Here is a 26,080-nt window from a genome sequence, read left to right on the forward strand (position 1 = left end):
TGGAGATTCACTTCTGCTTTGCAGCAACATTAATGTGAGGATCAGAGGGATTGTATCCATCTCATGACTGAAACCTGATGTGCCTTGGTGAGTACAAAATGCAACACAATGAGGTAGTCATACAAGCACCATAACTTTCTATTTTGACACCTTAATGGAAGCAGGTTCTACCAGTGTGTGGCAGTTGAGGGCTGATGTCACAAGAATCTTGTGGGAGCCATTGTTCCTCGACAGTTGAGTGACTTTTAGTTGGATGCCACCAAACCTGTTTGGTCAAAGCATACACTTTGGTCAGAGAAAAGGTTGTAGTATCTTTTATTTTTTACAATAATTTTTTTATTCGTTTTCCATTACAGTTCAATAATAGCCTCCTTATAACAATACCAATTTATAATGCAATTATTAATACCAATAGTTCAAATACTAAATTATATGATTTAGATAAAGTGCCTCCCCACCATGTGCTAGATTTGATAGTTTGATGATTTTCCTTTTTTTCTGTTTTCCAGAATCTTATTAATTTCAGTTATAGTCCGGTCATAATAATAATCCCTTATACAACAACTGCAATATTAATAAATTCTGTTCGTGTTGACACATTAAGTGATTTATAAAGCTACAAGGAAGGAACTCAAAACTATGGCCTCAAACAAACAGGAGCTTAACCGTTTCCCTGCAGGCCATTTTCCCACTAAAAAAATCCCCTCCTGCAGCTGCCTTGCCACCTGCAGGGGAAATATATTGTGTGTACATATCTTAAACTGTAAAGGAATTTTAAAATCAGGTTGTGATACAGTGGGGGAAGAGCGGGTCTAAGGTTCAAAGGGGAGGGTTAAAAATGCCCAAGCCCTTGGCTGTGCCTAACTAGCTACAGTGGTACCTCGGGTTACATACGCTTCAGGTTACAGACTCCGCTAACCCAGAAATAGTACCTCGGGTTAAGAACTTTGCTTCAGGATGAGAACAGAAATCGTGCTCCGGGGGCGTGGCGGCAGCGGGAGGCCCCATTAGCTAAAGTGGTGCTTCAGGTTAAGAACAGTTTCAGGTTAAGTACGGACCTCCGGAACGAATTAAGTACTTAACCTGAGGTACCACTGTACTTCTTTGCTGGACCAGGAAATGAGCCTTTTCTTTTTCTTTGTACCTTTCCTAGTGAAAACCCACTCCTTAAAACTCAATTGGAGCAAATGGCAACTCACAGAAAACCTCAGTTGACATTTACTCTGACTGGGTGATAAAGAAAGGACTTTCCTGAGGGAAGCTCCAGAGCAAAAGAAAGAAAGACAAAAAAAGGGGGTACTTGGGCACAGAGCTTTTAACTGCGAACTTGTGATTGGAAACAGTGGGGCAAAAAAGTTAAGTGCAAGCTCTCACTCTACGTTTCCCTCTGATGTGGACTTTTTATCTTCAACACTATCCTGTCTACCATCTCTGCCTGTCAGCATATTGTCTTCCTTTCTTGGTGCTCCAAAATATGATCTACATCACTAACAAACTGGCAAGTGCACAGACTCTGCACCTGCCGAAAGCTAAACAATATATGACATTTACGTAGTATGTGATTTAATATTGTTTGTACGTGTGAGCATTTTAATGACAAACAGTATTTGCAAAGGGATGGGTGATCAGGGTCAGGACTGCAGCGTTCAAGGAAGGGAAATTTAACCCCTTCCCTCTGCACTGTGGTCTCAATGAGCCCTCCCTTGCCCCCCCAAAACTACTATTTGGCACAGAAGGGAAGTTCCACTAGCACTAATGGAACCTTCTCTCCCAACCAAATATCAGAGGGGCAGGGTTTAAATGGGGCAACAGCACAGGAGAAAAGTAGCCCCCTCTTCCATATGTGGTTCTTATTGGGATTGGGGGGGTCGCCTCTGGTTGCTATTTGTAATTTTAAGAACCCCAAGAACATAAGCAATGTTAAAATCATGTTTCCCATCACATGCATGGCACTGCTATGGTCATTTAGGATGAAGACTTTAGCCCTGTACATGCAAAATATATCCGTATAATCAACACATGGACAGGCAGTGTGTGAAGCCATGCCTACTGGCTCCCCATATTCAAATATATGGAGGTTTGGATCACAAGGTGAGGGGCGTTAGATGATGAGGGCTAGGGATGTGATCCAGCTCCTGCCTGACCTTTGCTGATTATACACAGATGCATCAGATGCAAAGAGCTTTTACATGCCCTATAATTAAGCTGTCATCTGCAATTAAACCCAAATAATCTTTCCCTGCAATGAATTCCATAGTGCAGATATGTAATGTATGGGGAAGCTAGAAAGCTTAGTTCCCAACAGGTTGGATAGGTATTCTGAAACGTGTTGACAAGGATGTTTTCTTCTCAAGACAGGAAAGAAAGACTTTCCAGTTGGTTACCTGGTCAGTTTTTTTTCCTTTCAGGTGGTTTGCAACTGAGGAATCAAGATGGCGACTGACAAACGACTGGACTTCATAGAGAATTACTGCACTCTCTTTCTCCATGTTAAGCCTGACAAATGGACCAAGTTTGCAACCAGTGAGGAAGTCCACTCCATGCTCAATGAGTTCTATGAGAAGCATGATGTGACAGCACTGGTGATCACGCTCAATCCCACTGGACAACTAGTTCCTTGTCTTGGCTTCCCAGCCACACTGAAGAACAAAGGAATTTATTTTGTGAAAAAGAGGCGTGAAAATGTTAACAAAGAGAACTTTCTGGATTTACTCCTTGTTGGAGATCTCAGCCCCTCCCCTGTAGAGCAGATGATGGCTGTTGTGGAAGAGGTGGGCATCCAGTTTCTCTTAGCAGTTCACTGAATGATATCTCTTTATAAACAAACATAATGAGAGCGTAGTCATAAGAGAACCACACAATGACATGAGGCAGAGAATGGGATGTATAGTTAATACAGCTCCTTATTTTGGTTTCTCAATCTTTCATGAAGTTGCAGACAAAACTGCTGTGATGTGATGGATCTGTCCTTTTCTATTGTTGGACAAAGCCAGTCAGGCTTTGGGTCTGGAAGTGAGAGATCCCTCTCCTTAAGCCTATCATATCACCTACAACTCCAATAATGTAAATTTTAAACATTTATCTCACACAGTTGTTGTGAGGGTAGAATTCCTTCTCTGATGCTTCTTTGAGGAACAACAGGCTTGAAATGTAATAAATAAATAAAGCCTACCATCATCAGGGAATGCCCAGAGTGTAAAAGTTGCATTTCCACAATACCCTGGCTATACTGGTTGATGATTAAATTCACCATATTCAAATTGTGCATTAAAAAACATTGAGGGTATGTCTGTGCCAGAGCCTTTCCTGGACTTGTCTGAACAACTGGTGCAGTCTGCACAAAATCCCTAATGTTCTCTCTAATTATGGTTCTGCCTCTTGTTGGTGTGGCAGAGTGTTACTCAGGATCCAGAGGCACTAATATTTTCCAGCGCTTTGGAACAGATGACATGATTAACATAGTCACTGGCAAGTTTATTATCCACTTTGTAAATGCTCAAACCCAACCCCTTGCTTTTCTTTGCACATGTTAAGCTATATAGGAAGCTGTCTTACACCAGCTAAGAACTGCTTCCCACCTAGCCACAGCAATGCCTGCTCTGACTGGCAGCAGCTGTCCAGGCAGACATCACATCACCTGCTGCCTGGGATTGCTTTTACTGGAGGTGCAGGGAACTGAATGTGAGTAACCCAAAGAGCAGCACAGGAACATATGATGATGCAAGACAAAGACACAAACACAGAAGAATTGCAGCAAACAGCACTAACGTGGTCACTAATAATAATAATACATTTTATTTATACCCCGACCTCCCCAGCCAAGACCGGGCTCAGGGCGGCTAACAACCAATAATAAAAACAAGTTGATTAAAATACAATTTAAAAAACAAGATTAAAATACAACATTAAAACATTAGGATGCAGCCTCTTCACAGGAGGAGAAAGGGAAAAGAAAGAGGGGGAGGGAATGAAACTGATTCTAAGCCAAAGGCCAGGTGGAACAACTCTGTCTTACAGGCCCTGCAAAAAGAAATCAGATCCCGCAGGGCCCTGGTCTCATGAGACAGAGCGTTCCACCAGGCCGGAGCCAGTGTTGAGAAGGCCCTGGCTCTGGTTGAGGCTAATCTAACTTCCTTAGGGCCCGGGACCTCTAGGGTGTTGCTATTTATGGACCTTAAGGTCCTCCGTGGGGCATACCAGGAGAGGCGGTCCCGTAGGTATGAGGGTCCTAGGCCATGAAGGGCTTTAAAGGTCAAAACCAGCACCTTAAATCTGACCCTGTACTTCACCGGGAGCCAGTGCAGCTGGAAAAGCACTGGGTGAATATGCTCCCATGGCAGAGACCCCGTGAGGAGCCTCGCTGCAGCATTCTGCACGCGCTGGAGTTTCTGGGTCAGCTTCAAGGGCAGCCCCGCGCAGAGCGAATTACAGTAGTCAAGCCTGGAGGTGACCATCACATGGCTCACTGTGGCCAGGTCGGGGCCTCCAGGTTTGCCCTGCCACCAGCTTCTCGTGGTCCCAGACTTGCCACAACCTACTATCAAAGAGTGATTCCTGAGCATGTTTGAGCACTGCAATGTTTTGGGACTGTGGCGGTGAGGGTTTGCCCATCTTTATAAAACTTGATATTTACAAAGCAGCCAACTCAACAAAAACTTTAAAAGGGGGGGAGGTACACAGGTATGGAGTTTGTTGCCCTTTTCAGCACTTTCTTTAGTTCAACAATATCGCCGTTGAGATGTGGCAAACATAACTTCACCCAGTATTCCAAATGTGGTCACACCACAGATTTGTAGAAAGGCATTGCAATACTGGCAGTTTTGTTTTGGATCCCTTTCCTAAATATCCCTAGTGTAGGATTTGCCCTTTTCACAGCTTCTGTATGCTGGGCTGCCTGACAAAGCCTAACAATGCAATTCTGTCCTCAAGTTATTCCAGCTGGGCAGGGTTAGGCTCACTGCCATGTTCCTGCACTGGTGAAAGGCAATACATTGAAATGGTGCATTACCATTGCACCAGTGTAATGTAATACTGATGTTATGATGGCATTGCAGTGGTGTGGTGGCTGTCAGAATCATAGGACCATGACTTCCAAAAAAGACGTTCCAGCTACTGGGATGTTTAAAAAAAGAGGCTGGACTTTTCCAGAAAACTTTTAGATTTTATTAAAAATAATTCGATACAGTGTTGTGATCAGTGATGTTTGAAACAGAGCAATTATTTCCCTCTAGGTGGTCTATTCCTTATTTATGAAGCACGAAAACCTTGCTGGATGGCCTCAAGTGGTGGCTGATGATGTTATACGGGCAGCCCACAGACTGAAGAATGAGATGTTTGTGATGGGAGGAAAGATCAAAGGGAAAACACTGCTTCCTTTGCCAGACCACATAGATACCTTGGAGAGTTCAGTGGATATGTTTGACACGTGGGTGCCCTAAAATAATGTCTGCCAATGTCTATACTTCTTGTTGTCTTGTACATTGTGTATGTGCAGCATATGCAGAACCCATTATTTTCATTTATTTATTTTTTTAAAAGGCTACTCTCATCCCTAAGGGGCAATTACTTGCATGTATGTATTTGGCATGCCTCCATGCTGTGATCCTCAGAGATGCCCACCACCATGGAAGAGCGATGGCCCAAACAAAGGGAAATACAAACGTTCCTGGTTGTAAAGGCACAGGGACCTAGGAGGGAATCCAAGGACCATTAGGCATTGCTCCTGCAGCTAAAGAGATCCTGGAACAATTTACTGAGTTTTATATTATAGCCGGGCTGGCTAGTAACTGAATGGAGCTCCCTTTATTAACTTTTAGTTCAGAGGTTCTTAACTTGTGGCCCATGGCACCTAGGAGGTCCACTTTTAAGGGGTCTGTGAACCAAGTGCAAAAAAAACCCCAAACAATAAAATAAATAGTATGCAAAATTGTGTATGTGTTTATGTGCATTGGAAGGGATTCCATAGGTTTCCTCAGATTTTCAAAGGGGCCTGTGACCCCAAAGAGGTTAATAACCGCTATGCAAGGTGCTTCGAGATCAGAAGTTAAAACTGTTTTCACCATACTGTCCTTTGTGGGTTCTTTCAGGCTTCCTAGAGCTGTGGACAGTACACTATTACACTCCATTGAAACCATCATCATTGACTGGTCTCATCAGATACGAGATATCCTGAGCAAAGACTCAGCACAGCCTCTTCTGGATGGCTTGAACCCATTACCCAGAGTGGAATTTGATTTCTGGTACAGCCGGCAGGTTAACCTGCAGTGCATAAATGAACAGGTAGGTGGGAGTTTATGGGTACTTCATGAGACCTGGCTGCAAACCACCATATGGTCATGAAAACAAGTTGCTAAAGTTGGGGGTTTTGTGTTTTTGTTTCTCCCAGCTGTATGCCCCTCAGGTGAAAAAGATTGCTGATATTTTAGAGAGGGCAAAGAGCTGTTACTGGCCAGCACTCAGGAATGTTTTCAAGGACGTCTCTGCAGGTACTACCTCCTTTCTTAAAATAAATGACCGCCAGCAAGTTGTTTTGGGTCATATGTAACAAATGGCTTTCAAGCCCCTCCTTAATTTACCTACTCTGTCATTTTTGTTTTATACAGGACTGAAGGAGGCTGATGATATTAACTTGTACTTGCAGCCACTGAAAGTTGTGTTGGAAGAAGTGGAACAAGCTGAATATCATCAGGTATATATATTAAAGGGGGGAAATAACATTTGAGAATTAAAATAGGCCACCTTGCTTATGCATCACTGCTAAGACCCTCTTAAAAAATGAATTGCTAGCCATTTTTACTGCTACAATGGTGTATAAAAATATCTGGAAGGCAACAGTTTGGGCAGGCTTGGTGTATACATTTTGTGTGTCTTCCACAATACTTTACTGAGGGTTATATTCTATGTAGCACTATGGTGAATGTTCACCAAGAAGTCCATCGTTATCCAAAAAGTTCAAAAAAAGGCTGTTTTCAATGGCCTACAAACACCTCTGTGAAGAGGAGCTTATGTCCTAGCTTCCACCCAACCAATCAGAGCTGTACTTACCTGCAAGTAAAGAAGTTCATTTCTTAACATTTAATAATGAAATCTAAGGGTAGTCTAAGCAGTCCTTAGTAGCTAGGAAAGTGCAGAATCGAGTCCAAGTGCTCTTACAAGAAGTAACAACAATAAGTTTGGTCCAGGAACAAGAGCCAACGTTCAGAAGTCTGAGATTGGTAACTAGAGTTCCATGGATGTCGTGATGTTCCTACAAGCAGTGGTGGAGGAAGAGGAGTGGGGGGGGAGTGCACCACCCCCGTCAGTGCGATCCTGGTGGGGTGCCATTGCGGTTGCCCCCCTGCCCGCGCTGGATGCCACACCCCCACAGGCGGCATGCCACGCCCCCGGGACACGCGCCATCCCCGTCCTTGCCTGCTCTCCGCACCCTGGTGCCGGAGCATGAAGCTCCACCACTGCCTACAAGTTTCCCACCTACCCACCAATATTTTAAACAGAGATGAAGAATGCCCAGCTACTCACAGGAATCCGTATTCCTGCAGGAATTCCTGGGTTTTAGGAATGCACTCTGCCTCATGCCTTTCCTTGGGGTAAATAAGTGATGCAAGTGCGGCGTCACTTATTGCTGAAGAATTTATCCTCCCTTTGGAGAAATTCAGTAAATTTGTCCGTCCAAAAATAGGGTGGAGAATTTTTAGAGGCCATTTGCATACAGCTCAAGTTAAAAATAAACCACCTTACCTTAAACATGTGAAATTTAGTTGTTTGAAACCTTTACTTTCTCTTTTTTTAATATGTCCACACAGCTTCCTCCATTCATCAGCAATGTCATGTACACCGTATGCTTGATCTGGGCCAATTCTGAATACTACAACATTCCATCCCGGATCATTGTCGTATTGCAGGAGATCTGTAACCTCTTCATTGAATTGGTACTGTTCTGTGAAAATAAAGTTCTAGATTGGGGGGATTCCCACCCCCCTTCCCCATATTCTTTTCTTCATTTCTTCTAATTTCCATTTGGTTTTGGTTTTGGTGACTGCAGCCATTAAATATGGTTTCAACCAAATTTATTTTGCAGATGCTGAAACTGGTTAACTGGAAGGTGGGGTGGGGAATAGAAAATGAAACAGGGCCTGGGCAGGTTTGGTTAAGAGCCTAAAGCGAGTGCAAAATTTCAGCAGAAATTGTTGCACTGGGAGGACTTGCCTTTCTTGCTTCTATCTTGTGGTTCATACCTGATCCACTGAAACAAGTAAGAAGTTGGTCAATTCCAGTTGTGAGCTCAGGATTGCCCACATTTGTGTTTCAACAGTCAAAGGAAAAATGAATGGTACACATGCTTAGGTGTGCTGCGGAAAGTCAGGAGTATAGGTGGTCAATGGTATTGTTGTCACAGAGTCCCAACCATTGCTTGTCCTCCCATTTGGATGAGTTTTGCAGACAGTTTGACCTATCACTTTGCATGTGCATAAGGAGGCAGTGGAGGAGCCTAAATCACAGCATCAATGAAAGCCATTATTTCCTGCTGTAACAAGCACACTTTGTGTTGATAAATTATGAGCAATATAACAACTACCTGAAGGGACTGATTCATCAATGCACTGCCTTGCACTGCCAAACTGTTGCAGGGTTCTACTTCCAGTTTGCTTTAATGTGCCCTGTTCACCTAAGCGTCATCTTTGACTACACTGCTTTCTATTTAGACTCGTAATTTTCTGAGTCCCGAGGAAGTGCTCAAGGGCTTACAAGGTGAAATTGAAGAGGTGCTAGGAGGGATCAAGCTGGGTATCTCCGTGATAGAGAAACTCTACAAGACTTACGACGTTTGCTGCACAGATATGATGCCCAAGTTTTTTAAGGTGGGTTACTGATACCAGTGGACTTTGGTTCTCAGAGAAAGCATTACTCAGAACTTCATAGTGCAGCACATTCCGTATAAATTATTCCATTTAATAATGTGGAAAACTATTTTATTTATTTTAAAAAAATGTTTTTATTTGACTTTACAGATATAAATTTATAACAAAACTACATACATATCCATATAAAGAGATTTCTCTGAATCTGGAGACTCCCCCCCCCCATCCTCTCCATGGGTCTTATTGTCAACGTTTTCAACTGCATATTATTTCATAATCTATATTTTATATCTATCCATATTGTCCATCGTATTTGTTACATTACAAGTGAGATTAAAATGCTCCTAATGTTTTCATCTGCTTACATTGGTCTCCTAAATAAATTATAAATTTTCCCCATTCTTTCTTGTGGAAAACTATTTTAAACAGCTCTACCTGGTCAGGGCTGCTTCTAGATACAGTTGTTCAATTTCAGAATTTTACTTGCAGAAAAATTCATATTAGGAAGCAATTTTCCCTCAACTTCAGGTTGGCTGGTCACTGAGGGCCCATCCACAATTTACGTTAAGTCTGGGCTTAGTTTTCCCATTATCAGTTTTGTTCGGAGCTCTGCATTCCCACCTGATTTCTTGTCTCAGATTTTGCCTGGGTTTTATTCAGGGGGAAACATCTGCAAACCTCTTTCCCCATTCATTCTTCTAGCATGCTTTTCTTATTGTCTCCTCCTCCTCCTCTGCCCACCCATGGCAGCCGAGTTGAGCATGTACGTACAGATTTTTATTATTATCAAGGGGGCATCTTTGTGCTATGCTCACATTTCCAGACCTCTGCACAAACAAAGCACCAGAAATCATGGTGACGGTCTGTGCATTGCTTGTTTTTTTCTGTTAGCTCATGTGCAAAGTTATGACTGGAAGGGATGTTTGTTTGGTCACAGAGCAAAATGGCCACAGAACTCCATTCAAGCAGCACACAACGCATGTCCTTTGCATCTGGGGACTAAGTGAGCAGCAATTTGCAACAAGCTTTGAGCAAGTCCCTTAGGGGTTCCTCCCGCTCCTTGCAGTCCCGGAGACAAAACGGTCTTTTGAAGGCCACGGGTACTGTTTCTTCCATTGCACAGCGCTACAGTTTTCAGACGGCTTTAACATTCGCTCCCTTTTCCCAGGGAACTCTGGGAACTGGGAAGTGAGGGGAATAGCAACCTCCTAACAACTCTCAGCATCTTTAATAAACTACAGTTCCCAGGATCCTGTGGGGGAAAGCATGGCCGTTTCAAGTGGTACATGAATATACCTTTAAGAGCACCTCCCATATCTTGTTTAGGAGGTTAGGCCTAAGCAGGAAGCAGGGCTGAAAGCAGAGTGAGAAAGTAGCTTAAGGGGGGAAGAGCTAATGTTCATTGTCCTTTAACAAAACTTTCTTATTCAACTTCTCTGACCTACACATCCTTAGATAGATAATACTACTGTATGATACCAGTTTAAATATATATAGTGCAAATGGGGCCTTAAAGTTGCAGCTAAATGCAGCTGCTGCCTATATAGAGTTGGTCACACTCTCTTATTTCTGTTTGCAGGACAAAGAACCCCAGTACTGGGAATTCCCTTCTACGCTAGTTTTCACTAGAATGAATTCATTTTTTCACAGACTGAAGACAATAGAGGTGAGAATTAAACTATCTAAAATAAGAAACAACCACAGCTAAAAGTTGCCCAAACCCCCAAAATATGTGTGTAATCATATTTAAAATCACGGACTGTATTTTTGTTTTCAGAAAACTGTATATTTAAAAGTGATAACATTGGACAAAGTAAATTTTAGTGACCCTCGTTATTTTTTAAAATAATCAGTGTTGAAGCTACTTGTAAAAAAGCGTTTCCTGTTTAAGGAATGTAAAGAAAGCTGATTAGCAGCAAAACCAAGCCATTTAAAGTTTAATCAAAAGAAGGAGGCAGTAGATAACTGTTGTTCATTTGTGTATTTTTTTTAGGAACTATACATGACTTCAATTGAATTTCTCAAACTGGAGAAAATTGAATTGGGAGGTGTGAGAGGCAATATCTTAGGGAGGCTGGTGGTTCAAATTTATGAGGAGGTTCTCGAATATGTTAAGGTCTTTGTTGAGTGCAAATATGATCCTTTAGATCCAGCAGATGAGGTTAGTAATTTCAATATGGGAAATTTATTCATATGTAGATGGCATAAATTATTTGCTTACTGTAAGGGGCAAAATCCCAATGTGCTCTAATTACTATAGCAACAAATGTATTCTCTTCAAGGTAGTTGGCCTAGCTTATTTTCTACTTTGGTTTAATTAACTTTTAAAAGTCAACAGATATGGCACATGATTGTTCTAACTCATTTTTTGTTGTTGTTGATTGTTATTATTATAATTGAAAGCAATTTGATGAAGACTTTGCAGACTTTCAGATCAAAATTCAGGATTTGGATCGACGGCTGTCCACCATTTTCTATCAAGGATTTGTTGACTGCTCCAGTTTTGAATCTGCTGTCAAGGTACATACATTCCTGTGTTTAACCTAATTCCAGATAGCTTTATCTGCAGTGGAGCAAGCAGTAATTTTACCTGCAGGAGCAAGCAGTAATTTATGCTCCTGCAGGTAAAGAAGCCAGTTTTGTCCCTAGCTGCCATGGAAGGTCCATCCCATGCAATGAAGAAAATACTTTCTTTTTTTCAGATCTGAGCCCACTGAAGATTAGCATTAAATTTTCAAGCAAACATCTCCTAGGGTAGTAAGCAGCAGGATTGTGTGGGGTCTCTCTCAGTGTCAACCCACCTCCTTTCTACTTCTTTGAGTGCCATTTATAATGAGAGTGGGGGGGGAAAGAGAATACAGCATTGTGCCAAGTTTGCACACATTCATGTGTATGTATAGATGCAGATTTAGAAATGATGACAATGATTTGAGTAGGAACAGACTACATCTCACCATAGCAAGGAAGATGATAAGCCGGTTACCATTTTTGCCTGTTCAGTCTTCTGTCCCACGGCTAACTGTTATTGGGATCTGCTTGATCTCAAAAGGCAGGGAGTTCCAAAGGGCAGGTGCTGCCTGTCACACGAAACAACTGAGTTCTTACAAATCCAGAACAGGTATTATATGGCACCTCTAGTAGTGCCAATTCTGCTGATCAAAGTGGTCAAGTAGGCACATGTGAGGCAAGGCAATGTTGTAGGTAAGTTGTTCCCGATATGCCAATAGTAACATCTTGAAACTGGCCCAGTAGCAAGCTGGCAAACAGTGCTCTGAGTGTAGGTGAACTAACATGAATGCATTTAAACAACAACAAAAGCTTTCACTGCCACTTTCTGAGTACTCTCCTCATTTTCTACTCTTTTTAATAATTGTGTTTAATGAGTTGTGCATAATGTCTGCTTTCATTATGATTTATTGATTTTGTTTAGACACCAGTTGATGGCCTGTTAAATTGATAAATGGACGCTAGGAATCATGTAATCATATGACTATAAAAATGATAATAATGGTTTACCAATGGTTTACCATTATCCCAATTAACAAGTACAGTCATACCTCGGGTTACAGACGCTTCAGGTTGCATTTTTTCGGGTTACAGACCGCTGAAACCCGGAAGTACCGGAACGGGTTATTTCCAGGTTTTGGCGGTCGCGCATGCGCAGAAGCGTAAAATCGCAGAAACGCCGAATCGCAACCCGCGCATATGCAGACGCGCCGCTGCGGGTTGCAAACGCTGCGGGTTGCAAACGTGCATTGCGCACGGATCACGTTCGCAACCCGAGCGTCCACTGTATATCAAGTTTAGTCTCCAGTCCGGACAGCAGTGCATACAAAGGTAGTCGGTCACCAATGCAACAGAGTGATTGTGGCCATTTGCAGATATTAAATTAATTGCTATAGCATGTAAAGGCTGTGGTAGAGTTCACCAGGGATAACAGAAGCTGATGTCATCTATTTGATTTGGTTTAAAGTTGCTTTTACTAGAACCGGGATGTGAGTCAATGTGGATCACTCCTTCTAATAGCAAACCTGGGTGCTGGGAGTCAACAGGATAGAACAACTTGGAAAGCTCTTAGCATGTCTTGGGGGGAACACCAAGGTTTACAGAATTAAACACCTGCTTAAAAAAAAAGGCACAAGGCGGACTGAGTATACTCAGTGGCCCATGGCATGTTGAGTGTCAGATGGAAAAGAAAACCAGAAAACCTAGGGAGGGGAATGGAATAAAACATTTTGGAGGAGAGTATGGCTGTCTGGCTAGAACCCTAAACAGGAACACACCTCTTAGGAGGAAAGTTCTTACTGCAAAATGTTATTGCAGGTCCACTTGCTTAGCATAATTCAGAATGGATTTACAAATGAATGCTCAGAGAACATATCATTTTTAAAAACTGGGACCTCCTTTGTGATTTTTGTTCTCTAGCAAATCCATATGTTTGCATCCCTGTTGGATCGACCATTAATAAAGGCAGACGTAGCACCGCACTATGCTACCCTTCTGGAGATGTTCAATGTTGAGCTGGACAATGCAAAGATTTTATATGATGCCCAAATAGCTGCCACTGCAGCAGGTGATGGTGTGCCTCCCCTTAGCAAAAACATGCCCCCTGTTGCCGGGCAACTGAAGTGGGCTTTGGAACTCCAGGAAAGATTGCAGCTCCCAAGGAAAGACTTGCGGGCCATTGATCATCCGTGAGTAGCAAATCATTTATAACTCACATTACCCACGCGCTATTTCCTGAAGTAATATTAAAAGCTATAAGGCAGCTTCGTTTGCAGTGTCAATTAAATTCCGCTGCCCATCTGAAACTGAACTTTCTCATTTCTGCAGGGTTATGTTCAGTTCTGAGGCCAAGCTGATATATGCAAAGTATGATGAAATGATACGTTTGCTGCAAGGTTACCGTGAGAAAATTTATGCAGATTGGATCGGCCGGGTTGACAGAGACTGCCAGTTCAACCTAGAGCAGCCACTGATCCATAGAGATCCAGAGACTAATCTTATTAGTGTGAATTTCAGCAAAGAGGTGTGTGAATAGGAAGAGAGCATGCTAGCATGTGATTTCTGGCTGCTATGTGTTAGAAAATATATTATTGTGCTATAGTGATATAACGCTACATTACTGCGGTGGGGCTATATGGGTGTACATTTCTGTACTTCCTTAAAAAAAAGAAGAACCCTGTTTTAGTGATAATTTCAACATTTATTTCAAAAAACAGGGTCATAAAATAGTGCCCACCCCAAATGTTATAACGGAGGCACGCTGAACCGTGAATAGTTTCCACTTTCCCAATAAGTCTACTTTCCTCAAATGGTGCTAGCCAAAATTCCACCCTTTTAAAAAGACATGAAGAGGAACACTAAAGGTATATCCACTTGTGGAGATTGCACCACTCTTTCGTTCTTTCTGTAATCTGAGAAAAGACAGGAGAACCCCAGGTTTGGTTTGGTTTGGTTTTTTGAGAAAGGATGGTAGTGACTGAGTGATGGCGTCATGTGGATATTCTGTAAAAAATAAGTGAATGAAGCGTAACAGTTCCACAGTAAATGCCTGGTGTGGAACCATACTCAGTTCCCGTGGTCCCGCACACTTCCCTTTCTCTTCCTTCCAAGTGCCTGGTCTTCATCCAGAGAGGGAAGGCCATGCCATTAGATCGGGGGGGGGGGGTGTTTCCATTTATTGAAGGGCATTCATTTCTCCCTGCTATATTATCATGTAGCTGGTAGCTGTTCTCCGTGAAGTCAAGTACCTGAACTTTCAGCAGCAGAAGGAAATTCCGGACAGTGCTGGAAGCCTCTTTTCTCAGAATGAAACATTTCGGAAGTTTGTGGACAACTTGGATCTCATAGTTGGCTGGTATAACAAGGTATATCTATCTATCTATCTATCTATCTATGGAATAAAGAAGTAGCTGTGTATTTTTTCCTTTGGTTTGTAGTCTGCATTTTTCTGCAAAGAGCTCATGGTAGAATACATTATTCTCCCTAACCCCTATTTAATCCTCGTGTCAACCTTGTGAAGTTGATTGGGCTGAAGGGTAGTAACTGGACCAAGATGACACAGTGATCTTCATGGTTCCTGTTCTAATCCATCACTCTTAACCACTATTCCAAGTAATGGTGTCTGAGCACAATGGGAAACCACTGTACATTCTACAAAACTTAAAGGAATAAGGCAGAACAAGACAGTACAGAAAGTCACTTTCTCTCTTTTGTTTATTGCTTTGCCTAAATCACCCACTAGTGTCCTTTGAGGTTCAGCAGTTCAGCCCTGCAGCTGCTGAATCTCCTGCTCAGTCTAATCCTAATGTCCCGCCGTTGATCCCAGCAGAAACTCCTTGTCAGGGGTCCAGACCTCTCTAAGTGTCTAGGATGGAGTCAGTGCCAATTCCAGGTTTTGGAGGGCCTGTGCTTAGATACCCTGCTTGGGTTCTACTCCCTCAGTGAGTCCACTTCCTCGCCTTCCTTATCACTGACAGCTGCTGCTGCTCTTCCTCATCATTGGTACCACCTGCTTACTGCCTTTCCCTCTCATCACCATGGTCTGGGCCAGAGGGAGAAGCTGGTGAACAAGCAACTTGCAATGGTGAAGAGGAGATCAAGGGGTCTGTTATCAGTGGGCCCTCTGCTGAGGTGCAGGCTCTTGGCAGATGCCTGACCATGCTTGGTGCTGGCCCTGGAAGGGGTTGAGATGAGAAGTGTGTTACCTAAGACAGCACTATCCATCTTGAGCTTCAGCAAGATGAGCTCTGCTCATTACAATAAACTGCTTGCTTTTAGATCAAGAGGACAATTTTGACAGTAGAACTTCCACTGGTCAAGGGGGAGCTGCAAGAAATTGATGTTGGCCTGAGAAAAGCTGAGACCAACTTGTACTGGAGCAATGAAGGTACAAAACTCTTGTCATTGATTTGTTACAAACTGGAGCCCACCGCCCTTCCTTTTTGAGTGCATTGATCAAACGATTGAAGTGCTCAACACCAGAGTTTGCAAGTTGAAGCCCATCTGCCTTCACATAAAATGGGCACCAACTAGTACCTCTTAAAGGAGGACTGGAGAACCGCTGAGCCTCCAGATATTGTTGGAGGACAACTCCTGCATCTGGGAATTGGATGTAGGCTTGCTCTACCTACCCGCCTTGAAGGAAGTGGTTTATAGCCTGGGGGCACTGCTGGATCTAGCACTGTGTCACATCAGGTACAAGTTGCCTCAGGGGGGAGGAATGCCTGCCTGTTAACAGCTCTTGACTAGCATGCCATTCCTGGATTAGGGCAGCCTTGACATTCTTATAGTCTCTCAGCTAGACTACTGTAATGTGCTCTATACTGGGCTGTCCTCGAAGATGGTCCAGAGGTTGCAGCTAGTGCAGAATGCTTTCAGGATTTTTACTGACTGCCTCTAAGCTACAGGGCCCAATTTAAGGCTTTGGTATTAGTATTTAAAGTCTTTCCTGGCCTGTCACACAGCTGTTAGTTGAAGCAGCTTTTCCCATACCATCCATCCTTGGCCTTGTGATTTGAGGCGGCAGGAAGCTCTCCTAACTTGCTGCCTAGTAATGCGAGAGAAGAACAACACCCCCTCCCCAAATACAGTGGAATACCCTTTTTCTTGGAAGTACAGATGGCAGAGACTTTTGTTGGAATTCTGCCAACAATAAAAAAAATCTTATTAACCACAGACATTTGGTGCACATTAGTAAGATCTCCCATTGCTTCTAGTATTCTCATGCTGTTGTTAGTTTAATTAATTTATCATTGTAATCGCTGGTGTGCTTTTGATGTATTTGTTGTATTTTATATAAGGTTGAAAACCACTCTGGGATTGCTTTGATGGGATGAAGGGCAGCCTACAAATTTTAGAAGGGAATAAATGTTTCCCCGGCAATGTTCAATTCAAGAAAAAGATGTGCCACTGGGTTTACTTATCACCACGTCCTGCTCCATTTCTTCAGTAGCTGCTACTTGCAGGGAGCAGACACACATTTCCACTTCAGCTATATATTACAGAGGAGAAACAGTGCAGAGATGTGGTCAGACAGCACCCCACCTCTCCCCATACTGTGTACTTTGAACCAGTAATCCAGAGAGGTCCCATTCGGAATTTTACTGTCTTCATCAGTGGAATGGGAGGATGTTGGTGTCAACCAACATTTTTGGAGATGGTAAAGATGTGTCCAGGGCAGCTGTCTACCAACTCCATCTGGTATGCTGGCTGAGTCCCTACCTGCCTGTGCACTGTCTCGCCATGCTCTGGTTCTTGCCCACCTAGACTATTGCAATCTGCTCTATGCAGGGCTACTTTTGGAGGTGACTCAGAAACTACAACTAATCCAGAATGCGGCAGCAAGACTAGTGACTGGGAGTGGCCGCTGGGACTATATAACACCAGTCCTAAAGGATCTTCACAGGCTCCCAGTACGTTTCCGAGCACAATTCAAAGTGTTGGTGCTGACCTTTGAAGCCCTAAACAGCCTCGGCTCAGTATACCTAAAGGAGCATCTCCACCTCCATCGTTCAGCCTGGACACTGAGGTTCTCCTCTGAGGGGCTTCCGCTGGTTCCCTCACTGCGAGAAGCGAAGTTACAGGGAACCAGGCAGAGGGCCTTCTCAGCAGTGGCACCCTCCCTGTGGAATGCCCTCCCTTCAGATGTCAAGGAGATAAAGAATTAGAAAACTTTTAGAAGACATCTGAAGGCAGCCCCGTAACAGGAAGTTTTCAATGTTTGATGTTTTTCTGTTTTATATATGCTGTAAGCCAGCCAGATGGGTGGTGTATAAATAATAAAATTATTATTATTATTATTATTATTATTGAGGTTGGATGCTAAAGACAAAGGGAAGTCTTGGGAGTCAGCTGCTAATTGCTATGTCTTTTTCCCCACCATAATAACCTGACCAGATGTTATGGACTATATTCAGGAGATGCGAAATGTCTTATATGATTTAGAGACAAGAATTCAGAAAACGAAATTAAACGTGGAGAACATTGGGCAGCTTATGCAGGTGTGTAGCATGTGACAACTACTGAATTCTACTAAGCACTTAAAAAAGAGAAAAAGAGTCTCCTTTATAAATTTTTAGTTTTGCCCTTCGCCGGGTGACTTATTTTTTCATGCTGCAGTCAGAAGACGTGTTCCATATATCTGGTTCTTCTTACAGGAATGGTCAGCTAGTCCTTTGTTTGAAAGGAAAGACAATAAGGAGACAGCACTCCTTGATCTGGATGGGAAACAAACAAACATCCACAAACGCTATGGTGCAATCAGAGATGCCGGGCAGAAGATCCAGGCTATGGTTGAGGTGAGAAAGAGTGAGTTTTCATAGGAGTTAGAACAGCAGACAGTTCTATGTAGGGCTTATATCTGGTAATTATTTTTTTTACAGAGATTGTTCCCAGATGTGGGCGTTATATCACAAATGGTCATTCAAATCCCGTGTGTGTGTTTGTGTGTGATTGCCATGTTAATTTTCACATATTTTTACTTTTTAAGCAATGGGCATTTGGTGCTATTCTGCCATTTGCTGTCCATACTGGTGAACTGATATTGGTGGAATAACGCATTGTTATTGTTTCTGGTCCCTCCAACACTCAGTCGCTCCTCCCTCACCCTCTGCTGCCAGAAACAAAATGGTCAGGTGAAGCTCAGGTGAGAAGAAAACGTGTAGGGGTAAAGTAATAAGAGACCGCCCACCCACCAAAACAGCAGCACGCCCGCAAAGCAAACCACTCGGGCAAAGAAATGTGCTAACATTGGTGACACTGGATGTATAGCAGGTTGTTTTTACTTATCAGATGTCCTGTGGTAAGCGACAATCCAGATTAAATTGGAAAATAATAATAATACAATATTAATTTATTACTTGTACCCCGTTCATCTGACTGGGTTGACCCAGCCACTCTGGGCGGTTTCCAACAGGAAGACTGGCATTTTGATAAAGACAATTTAATTTCAATGCTGCAAAAAATGTGCATGCACAAACAGCCCCAATTCAAGAACAGACTTGCATCCGGGTGCACCCAAAACTTCTTTCAGTATACTATTCTGTATAAGCAAGTCCATACTCATGACAGGAAACAGTGAATATTATTATCTAATCATGTATTTGACATCTTGACTACCCTAAGGATAGCTTCTCTCAAGTGAATTCCAGATCAGCATTCCATCTGGTGGTAGTTCTGACATTATTGGTGTATTCTGGGTGTTACCCAAATGTTTTATGAGACAACATTAGGCTTTTATCACCATTAAAGCATACATCATCAGGAGAAGGAATCTCACCTGTCTATTACAATGCGTATCCCAAGTAATGATTTTTCTGTTTGCAGGAAAATGCAGAATTATTTAAGGCAGACAAGACGACAAGAATGTGGTCTAATTATGTGGAATTCATAGATGACATGATTTTAGATGGCTACTTTAAGTTTATCCGCAAATCGCTGCAATTTCTGCTCAGCAACATGTCTGCTGATGTACGTTGGTGAGCTTTCTGCAGGGTGGGAGGGTAATTTATCAGTGGATATCAGTACCACATGCCAGAGCTTTGTCACTACCTTCTGGTTGCTTAATTTCAGAACTAAGTAAATTCAAGCTTTGTGAGCAAAAGAACTAAGGTTTTGCAATAGGAATCAATTAAGCAGGGTGTGTGCATGCAAGCATGTTTTCTTACTAAGACCCGCTTGTTCTGGTATATGTATATTTTTTAACTGAGGATTTGGTGGAGGAAGGTAGGAAATTCACAAAAGGTATTGGAAGGGAAGTTTGTATAAATTTTAGACAAACTCCACTCCCATCCAGAGACATTATGGTTTCTGAGCATGCCTGTATATTATTTGCTAGTAGTGAATGCTGGTGTCAAATAAGTCCACAACTTTTACTGATTACAGATGTAGGCAAGCATTGCGTGTGTATTCTGAAATCAACCAGCCTGCCTGCTTGTTGATGGATATTAGGGGTTGACCACTGTCAACCCCTAGGGTTGAGCACCCTAGGGCCCCATCTGATCACCTGCAGTAAAGCCCTTCAGCCCCCAAGTTGGGCATCTAGACTAAGGTTACCAGATTTTTTTTTCAATGAATCCGGGGACACTTATTGTTTGCTATGTGCATGTGAATGCTGAGAAAGCTGTTAATCTGGGGACTGTCCCCGGGAAAACGGGGACATCTGGTAACCTTAATCTAGACAGGAAACACCCCTTCCAGACTCAAGGGGATACCCATTGCCCCGGGATGGAGGGGCCCCCACACCCTTCTCTCCTTGACTTAAGTATCCAACCCAATGCCTTATCTACCCAAAAGTTGTGGTGATTTCTATGAGGTGGGCAGAAACTGCAGACAGGTCCAATTAGCCTGCAAGGCAAATTCCTCCCTGGCCCTGAATGCAACCACTGGGTAAATCCATAGCAAGGTCCTGCATGGCTAGGCCTGTTTATCACCAACCAGGTGGCTTATTTAACTGTTAGAACAAAGGGACGGGGAGGGGGAATCCAAAGAAGGCTGCAGTGCCCTCTGCTCATTTTACCTCATAAATCCTGGCTTTCCCTTGCCTGAACCTCGGAGGGCAGTGGAGAACTAGCGCCATAAATTGCTACGTCAGCTGGAAATCCCGTCAGCCGGAAACCCGTGGGGAATGGTAATTGTATACAAAAAGGGCTAGTGGTTGTGGGGAACTGACAGAGCAGTAGTAAACAATACTTTGAACGCAAGAGTGAAGACTGACCAATAAAGAACGCACCGGTGCATTTCAGGCTGCTGTAGCCCCTTTGTTTGAAGTACGCATGGAGCTGTATAAAGATGAATTGAGGTATCGTCCATCTCTGGAAGTGGGAGCAGAGGAAGGTTTTTTCGAACTGGTGGAAAACCTGATGAACGATATCTATGATACAGCTAAGCTGATACCGCGACTGGCAAAAGGGAAGTCCAGCTATAAGGTTGGTCTGGGGCCTCCGCGCAGTGAGGCTTCTGTGGGTGCTGGGTTGACAACACCCAGTTTAAAGAGACATTCAAACCAGGCCAAGGTTTGTAATGGTACATAGGATGAGTGACTAGGATATACTTCATAAGGAACTCGTAAGCATTGCTTTCAGGTCCCATATAATGCTCAGTTTAAATATTTTTGTTCACAAGAGAATTCCTGTGAACGTGTCTTTTAATGAAAATAAAACACAGGAACATATGTGTCTGTCTGCACGCCCAGAATTCTTAGCTGCCCCAAACTCTTGCCATGCTTGCATCTGACTTCCAAGGAGCTATGTTTCAATGTTCTTTCCATTCTGTAGAAGCCATTTTGGCAAATAAGAGATATATAAATAAAAGAACAAATAAATAAATAAATGCATTTTGTTCCAGAAGAAACACATAATTACTGTGAAATAATTACCAATTCTCAGTGGACAGAAAGCAAGCAACGGCCATATTGGTAGGCATGCTTTGGTCCCTCTCTGTTTCCACATTTGACTATAGTTAAATATTTTCTCCATATGCTTGCTAAGGAAAACAATAAAGCAATCTGATTGCATACCCTTAGGACAGGAGGGTTGCAGTTGTCACCCACATATTTCCATTTAGGTTGTAGGCTCAATAACTTAAAAAGAAAAAGAAAATTAAAAGAAAACTTCAGAATCCGAGGATTCTAGGCAAGCCAGAAAATTTAGTCCTAGAAAGTACAGCTGGGTTGCAGAGTGTGAATTTGACTATTCAGAGTTCCAGGTCACCTGTAAATGCTACAGGGAACATTGGTCAGTCAATGTTTGTGTGAATATATGAATGTTGTTAAGTTATCTCTTGGCATGAATACTTTGTTCATTTGGAATCTGGTGAACGTAAGATCTAAAGATCTACCTAGTCCAGCATCCTATGTTCCAGCCAAGATGCTAGTGGGAAGCCCATATGCTCGGCTTGTTCTTTTGTTTTCGTGCCTCCATTAATGATTCCCTGATGCTTTCAGGTTGACCTAGAAGACATGGGAGAGTTGATGGAGATACGAGAGGAGATTGGGAACATTGTGGTCAATGCCATGAAACAAGGTGAAGAATACGAAGATTCATTTGAGAAATATTCGTACCTTTGGATGGATGATCCCCATGAGTTCATGCAGCGCTTCCTCACTTTTGGCCACGCTCTAACCACTGAAGAGCTGGAGTCTCACGCAGAGGAGTACTTGCCTCATGTCGCGCCCACCCTAGACCAGTTTCAGCTACAGGTGAGGGTTGGAGTATGTCTATACGTTTCACCCAAATTGATGTGTGTGTTGTGTTGTGTTCTCAATGGCACAAACTCCATCTTTATAACCCTACATCATCCCTCATGCAAGTGAGTAACATTGGAACATCCCTCTTGCTTTCCTGTTTCCTCTTTTCTCCTCCTAGTCCCCATCTTTCCTCAGCAATGCACAAATCCTTGGTCATTTTCACACTAAAGATGAGTAAAATCGCTGTTTCTTACATCACCAGTTGGCAAAACTGGCATTGTCAGGAATGCACATAAAATTTATCTTCTACGTTCTTATTACCCTTTTTAACAATCGACTCACACCCAGCACAAATAACTTGGGAGAAGCTTAAAGGAGTTCTTATGTGTCCTATGTGTAAGTGGTTTTATCCCCTTCATAGCCCTGTACGCTGCCCCCCCCCCTTCCTAGTATCTTCACTAGGGGATTATAAGTCCCCACTCACAGAGCAAAGCAGATTAGAATCCACCTGTCAGGGAGAGACACAAACTCTGAACTCAAAAATTCGAATAAAGTAGGTTTTCCTCTTAGGGCACTCTAGCTCACAACCAGATGGCTACGGAGGGAACCCACACACTCAAATGCCATAGCCCGTAGTGGTCCCATCATGATTTCCCTCTGTTCCTGTTACTGATGTGCGTGTAGAAATTCTGCATCACAAGCTATTGCATCTCAGCGCCCCCTGGTGTTTCTAGATTGACACTTATGAGAAGCTCTATGAAGAAGTGTCCAAGTTTGAGAATACCAGAGTGTTCAACGGTTGGCTGCAAAGTGACTGCCGTCCCTTCAAGCAAGCGCTCCTGAATACCATCAAACGCTGGAGCCTGATGTTCAAACAGCACCTCATCAACCACGTGACCACCAGGTAGGGTGGGGAATAATTTTGTCAGTTTCCAAACTTTCCATTCCTACAGCCCCTCTCCCTGCATGTACAGTAATCGGCCACAATCAGCCAGTGCTCGGTATACAAACCTATGAATGCAGCGGGAGGCCCCATTAGCGAAAGCATGCCTCAGGTTAAGAATGGTTTTGGGTTAAGAACAGACCTCCAGAACAAATTAAGTTCGTAACCTGAGGTACTACTGTATATGCATAAACCCAGACATTTTGCAAAATTTAAAAAATCCACCCAGAAAGAAATTTTAAGGCTGAAAAAGAGTGTGTGTCCGGGAAAAAGGGGACATATGGCAGCCCTAAGTTTATTTACAGTAATCAAAGTAGTTAGAGGGTGTTATCCCTCTCCTCCACCCCCAAGGATGCCATCCTCTTTCCATAATGAGAAAGATGTTTTGTTACTTGTACTGTTAAAGTTAACCCCAACTGGAACCGATACCTTTTCCATTGCAGCCTTCAGGATCTTTCCACTTTCATGAAAGAAGTCAATGCAGGCTTAACCAAACCTGTGAAGGAAGGTGACTACGATGGGCTTGTGGAAGTGATGGGACACTTGATGAGGGTCAAAGAAAGGCAGGTAGCTACTGACAATATGTTTGAGCCTCTAAAGCAAACCATTGAGTTGCTCAAACTATATGGAGAAGAAATGCCCGAAGAAATCCATATGCAGTTGCACGTGAGTTACTACAAATTATTTTCGCTCAATACATATTTGTTCATCTTTCATGTTGCCATTTTTTTAGTGTAATCCAATGACCTCAGTGCTTTGTAGAAGACTAAATAAATATTGTGAGAAACCAGGCCAGAAATAACACATCAGGAAAGTTCATGGGAATGTATCTGATAAACACAATCTGAAAGTGATCACAATTGTTGCCCATGATTGAAGCCGTTGTGCATTACAATCTACCATAATTTTTGCTCCATAACATGCACTTTTTTGCTCCTAGAAAGTAAGGGAAAATGCCTGTGCGTGTTATGGAGCGAATGCACTGGACCGGAGCCCTGGCTGCCGTCAGTCAAGCAAAGCGGGAGCCGCTTGCAGGGCTTCTGTCCCGCTTTGCGCAGCTCTAGCTTTGCTTGCTTTACAGCCAGGAGGAGGGGCTCTCTGAAAGTAAGCAAAGCGAGAGCCGCTTACGTGCTCTACGAGGCTCTCGCTTTGCTTGCTTTAAAGCGACCTAAGGAGGAGCCAGGGAGGAGGGAGTGAAGGAGAGGCATGGCAGCAAAGCAGGCAGCAGCCGCTTACACTGGAGGAGGGACAGACGGGAGCCATAGCGAGCCGGAAGGAGGCAGGCGATTCAAAGCCAGCAGGCGCTTTTAAAAGCGTTGCGTAGCCAGCAACAGCTGCTGCAGCCTCAGCTAGCAAAGGTCTGTGCGCTCTCTAAACAGCATGAGGCTGCGTGCCGGAGACAGGAGGGCATGGGATGAGGGAGAGGGGGAAATTACGCAGGATGGGCAGGATAGGTTTGAGCACGTGAGCAGGACTTGGATTGCAGGGGATTCGCCATTAGCTGTGTAAAGCAGCAAAGAGGGAGAGAAGGAGCAAAGCGGGAGAGGAGAGGAGCTGCTTACACTGCTGTAAGCGGCTGCTGTCCGGTTGGCTCCTTTAAAGCAACAGTGCTCTTTCCCTCCCTCCTCCCCGCTCACCTCGCTGAAAAGCTCCTTCTCCACACACCCCACGCGAGCTCCTTCTCCTCTTAAACCCCTCTTCTGCATTATTAGCAGCATCCTTCTCTACACACCCCATGCGTGCTCCTTGTCCCTTGAGTGCTTTTCCTTCCCTCCCCATTTAAAACATGGTTACAAAGCATGGATCCACATGGATCCTCAGGATTTTTGAATTGAGCTACCCCAAACTCACCATCAGATCACATGTCTGTGGCCACAGCATGAAGCACAAAAATCATACATCCACTGTTTCGTTTAGAATATTTTTTTCTTGTTTTCCTCCTCTAAAAACTACATGCGTGTTATGGTCTGGTGCGTGTTATAGAGCGAAAAATACGGGATTTAATATGATTGATTTCACTTTGGACGTGCTGCATCATAGCATTTATCCATTATTATTAACAGAGTTGGGGCAGATTAAGTTCAGAAATCTGCACATTTCCACAGACCCTTACCAAACCAAAGTGTGTTTCCTCCTCCTCATATTCAGATTTCCCCCCTTCTTACCCTTCCTGCATTTGTTTTACCAAGCAACCCCCCCACCCCCACCCCGGCCCGGCAGTGCTCTGAGAGGTTTGAGGGTTCTTCTTTGTTTGCTTTTAGGAATTGCCAGAACAATGGAATAACACCAAAAAGCTATCATTCCAAGTCAAGCAGAATGTGGCTCCTCTGCAGGCAAATGAAGTTACCATTATCCGAAGGAAATGCCAACAGTTTGAGGTACCTTTCTCTTGCAGTGCAAGGTATTCTTCTCAACTGGCCTGCTGAGCTCCCCACAGACCAAACATTCAGGGGGACCTGTAGGACGAAGGCACTGACAGATGGGCTGCCTACCAACCATAGTCTCAATTTGGCAGCTGTCCAGAATGGACAAATCCATTCTCTCAGTTTTCCAATGTTCAGTTTGCTACGTTTTTGCGACATTCCATGAAAATTTGTCAGTGTTTCGGTGCACATTTCTCCTGATAGGCAAAACTGCATATGAAAATGTGTCTAGCATACACATTTTTGCAAGCAGTTTTCCTTAACACAATGCCTCTTTTTTTGTATTTTCTTAATTACATGCATTTTTATCCCTGTTGTATACATTTTGTACACATTCTTCGGTTGAGTTTTGAGAAGTGTGAATTTTGAGTGGTAGCTGTGTTTCAGTTTGTGTATTGTTTTGGCAAGTGTGAGTTAACATGCAGCTTAACAGACTTTCCATTTAACAGACTTGCCTCTTCCAGAATCTATTAACCTTTCAATAAAGTATCAATACTTTATTTTTCATAATTTCTTCTCCCATTGATCACTGTAATAATATCTATGAAGCAGGGACGGAAGGAATGTCCTCAGAATATTGCATTTTCAGAAAATGTAAGAAACGGTCCCATAGAAATGTTTAATATTAAATATTCGTAGCATTCAAATTCATTAAGTGCTCCTTCCA

The 26,080-nt window shown here is 43.1% G+C and overlaps 1 protein-coding gene across 2 annotated transcripts in view; it reads left to right on the plus strand.

The window, feature by feature from the left end:
• The first annotated feature begins 204 nt into the window (after nt 1–204).
• The window catches only part of DNAH17 (dynein axonemal heavy chain 17), a 95,756-nt gene continuing 69,880 nt past the window's right edge, over nt 205–26,080 (plus strand). The window contains exons 1-23 of one of the 2 annotated variants that reach the window (XM_080993519.1): nt 205–302; nt 2,409–2,771; nt 5,232–5,425; nt 6,087–6,279; nt 6,386–6,485; nt 6,603–6,688; nt 7,803–7,928; nt 8,703–8,858; nt 10,438–10,524; nt 10,852–11,019; nt 11,262–11,378; nt 13,284–13,552; nt 13,692–13,887; nt 14,582–14,728; nt 15,642–15,750; nt 17,760–17,863; nt 18,020–18,160; nt 19,188–19,331; nt 20,606–20,788; nt 21,805–22,059; nt 22,782–22,951; nt 23,434–23,656; nt 25,252–25,368. In XM_080993519.1, the coding sequence (XP_080849645.1) occupies nt 2,433–2,771; nt 5,232–5,425; nt 6,087–6,279; nt 6,386–6,485; nt 6,603–6,688; nt 7,803–7,928; nt 8,703–8,858; nt 10,438–10,524; nt 10,852–11,019; nt 11,262–11,378; nt 13,284–13,552; nt 13,692–13,887; nt 14,582–14,728; nt 15,642–15,750; nt 17,760–17,863; nt 18,020–18,160; nt 19,188–19,331; nt 20,606–20,788; nt 21,805–22,059; nt 22,782–22,951; nt 23,434–23,656; nt 25,252–25,368 (3,624 nt within the window). In that variant the 5' untranslated portion in view covers nt 205–302; nt 2,409–2,432. Of the gene's footprint in view, nt 303–2,408; nt 2,772–5,231; nt 5,426–6,086; nt 6,280–6,385; nt 6,486–6,602; nt 6,689–7,802; nt 7,929–8,702; nt 8,859–10,204; nt 10,223–10,437; nt 10,525–10,851; nt 11,020–11,261; nt 11,379–13,283; nt 13,553–13,691; nt 13,888–14,581; nt 14,729–15,641; nt 15,751–17,759; nt 17,864–18,019; nt 18,161–19,187; nt 19,332–20,605; nt 20,789–21,804; nt 22,060–22,781; nt 22,952–23,433; nt 23,657–25,251; nt 25,369–26,080 lie in introns of those variants that run through there. The other variant, XM_080993520.1, reaches the window with a different exon arrangement.

Source organism: Podarcis pityusensis (assembly GCF_964106645.2).
Source record: "Podarcis pityusensis genome assembly, chromosome: 2".
Lineage (NCBI taxonomy): Eukaryota > Metazoa > Chordata > Lepidosauria > Squamata > Lacertidae > Podarcis > Podarcis pityusensis.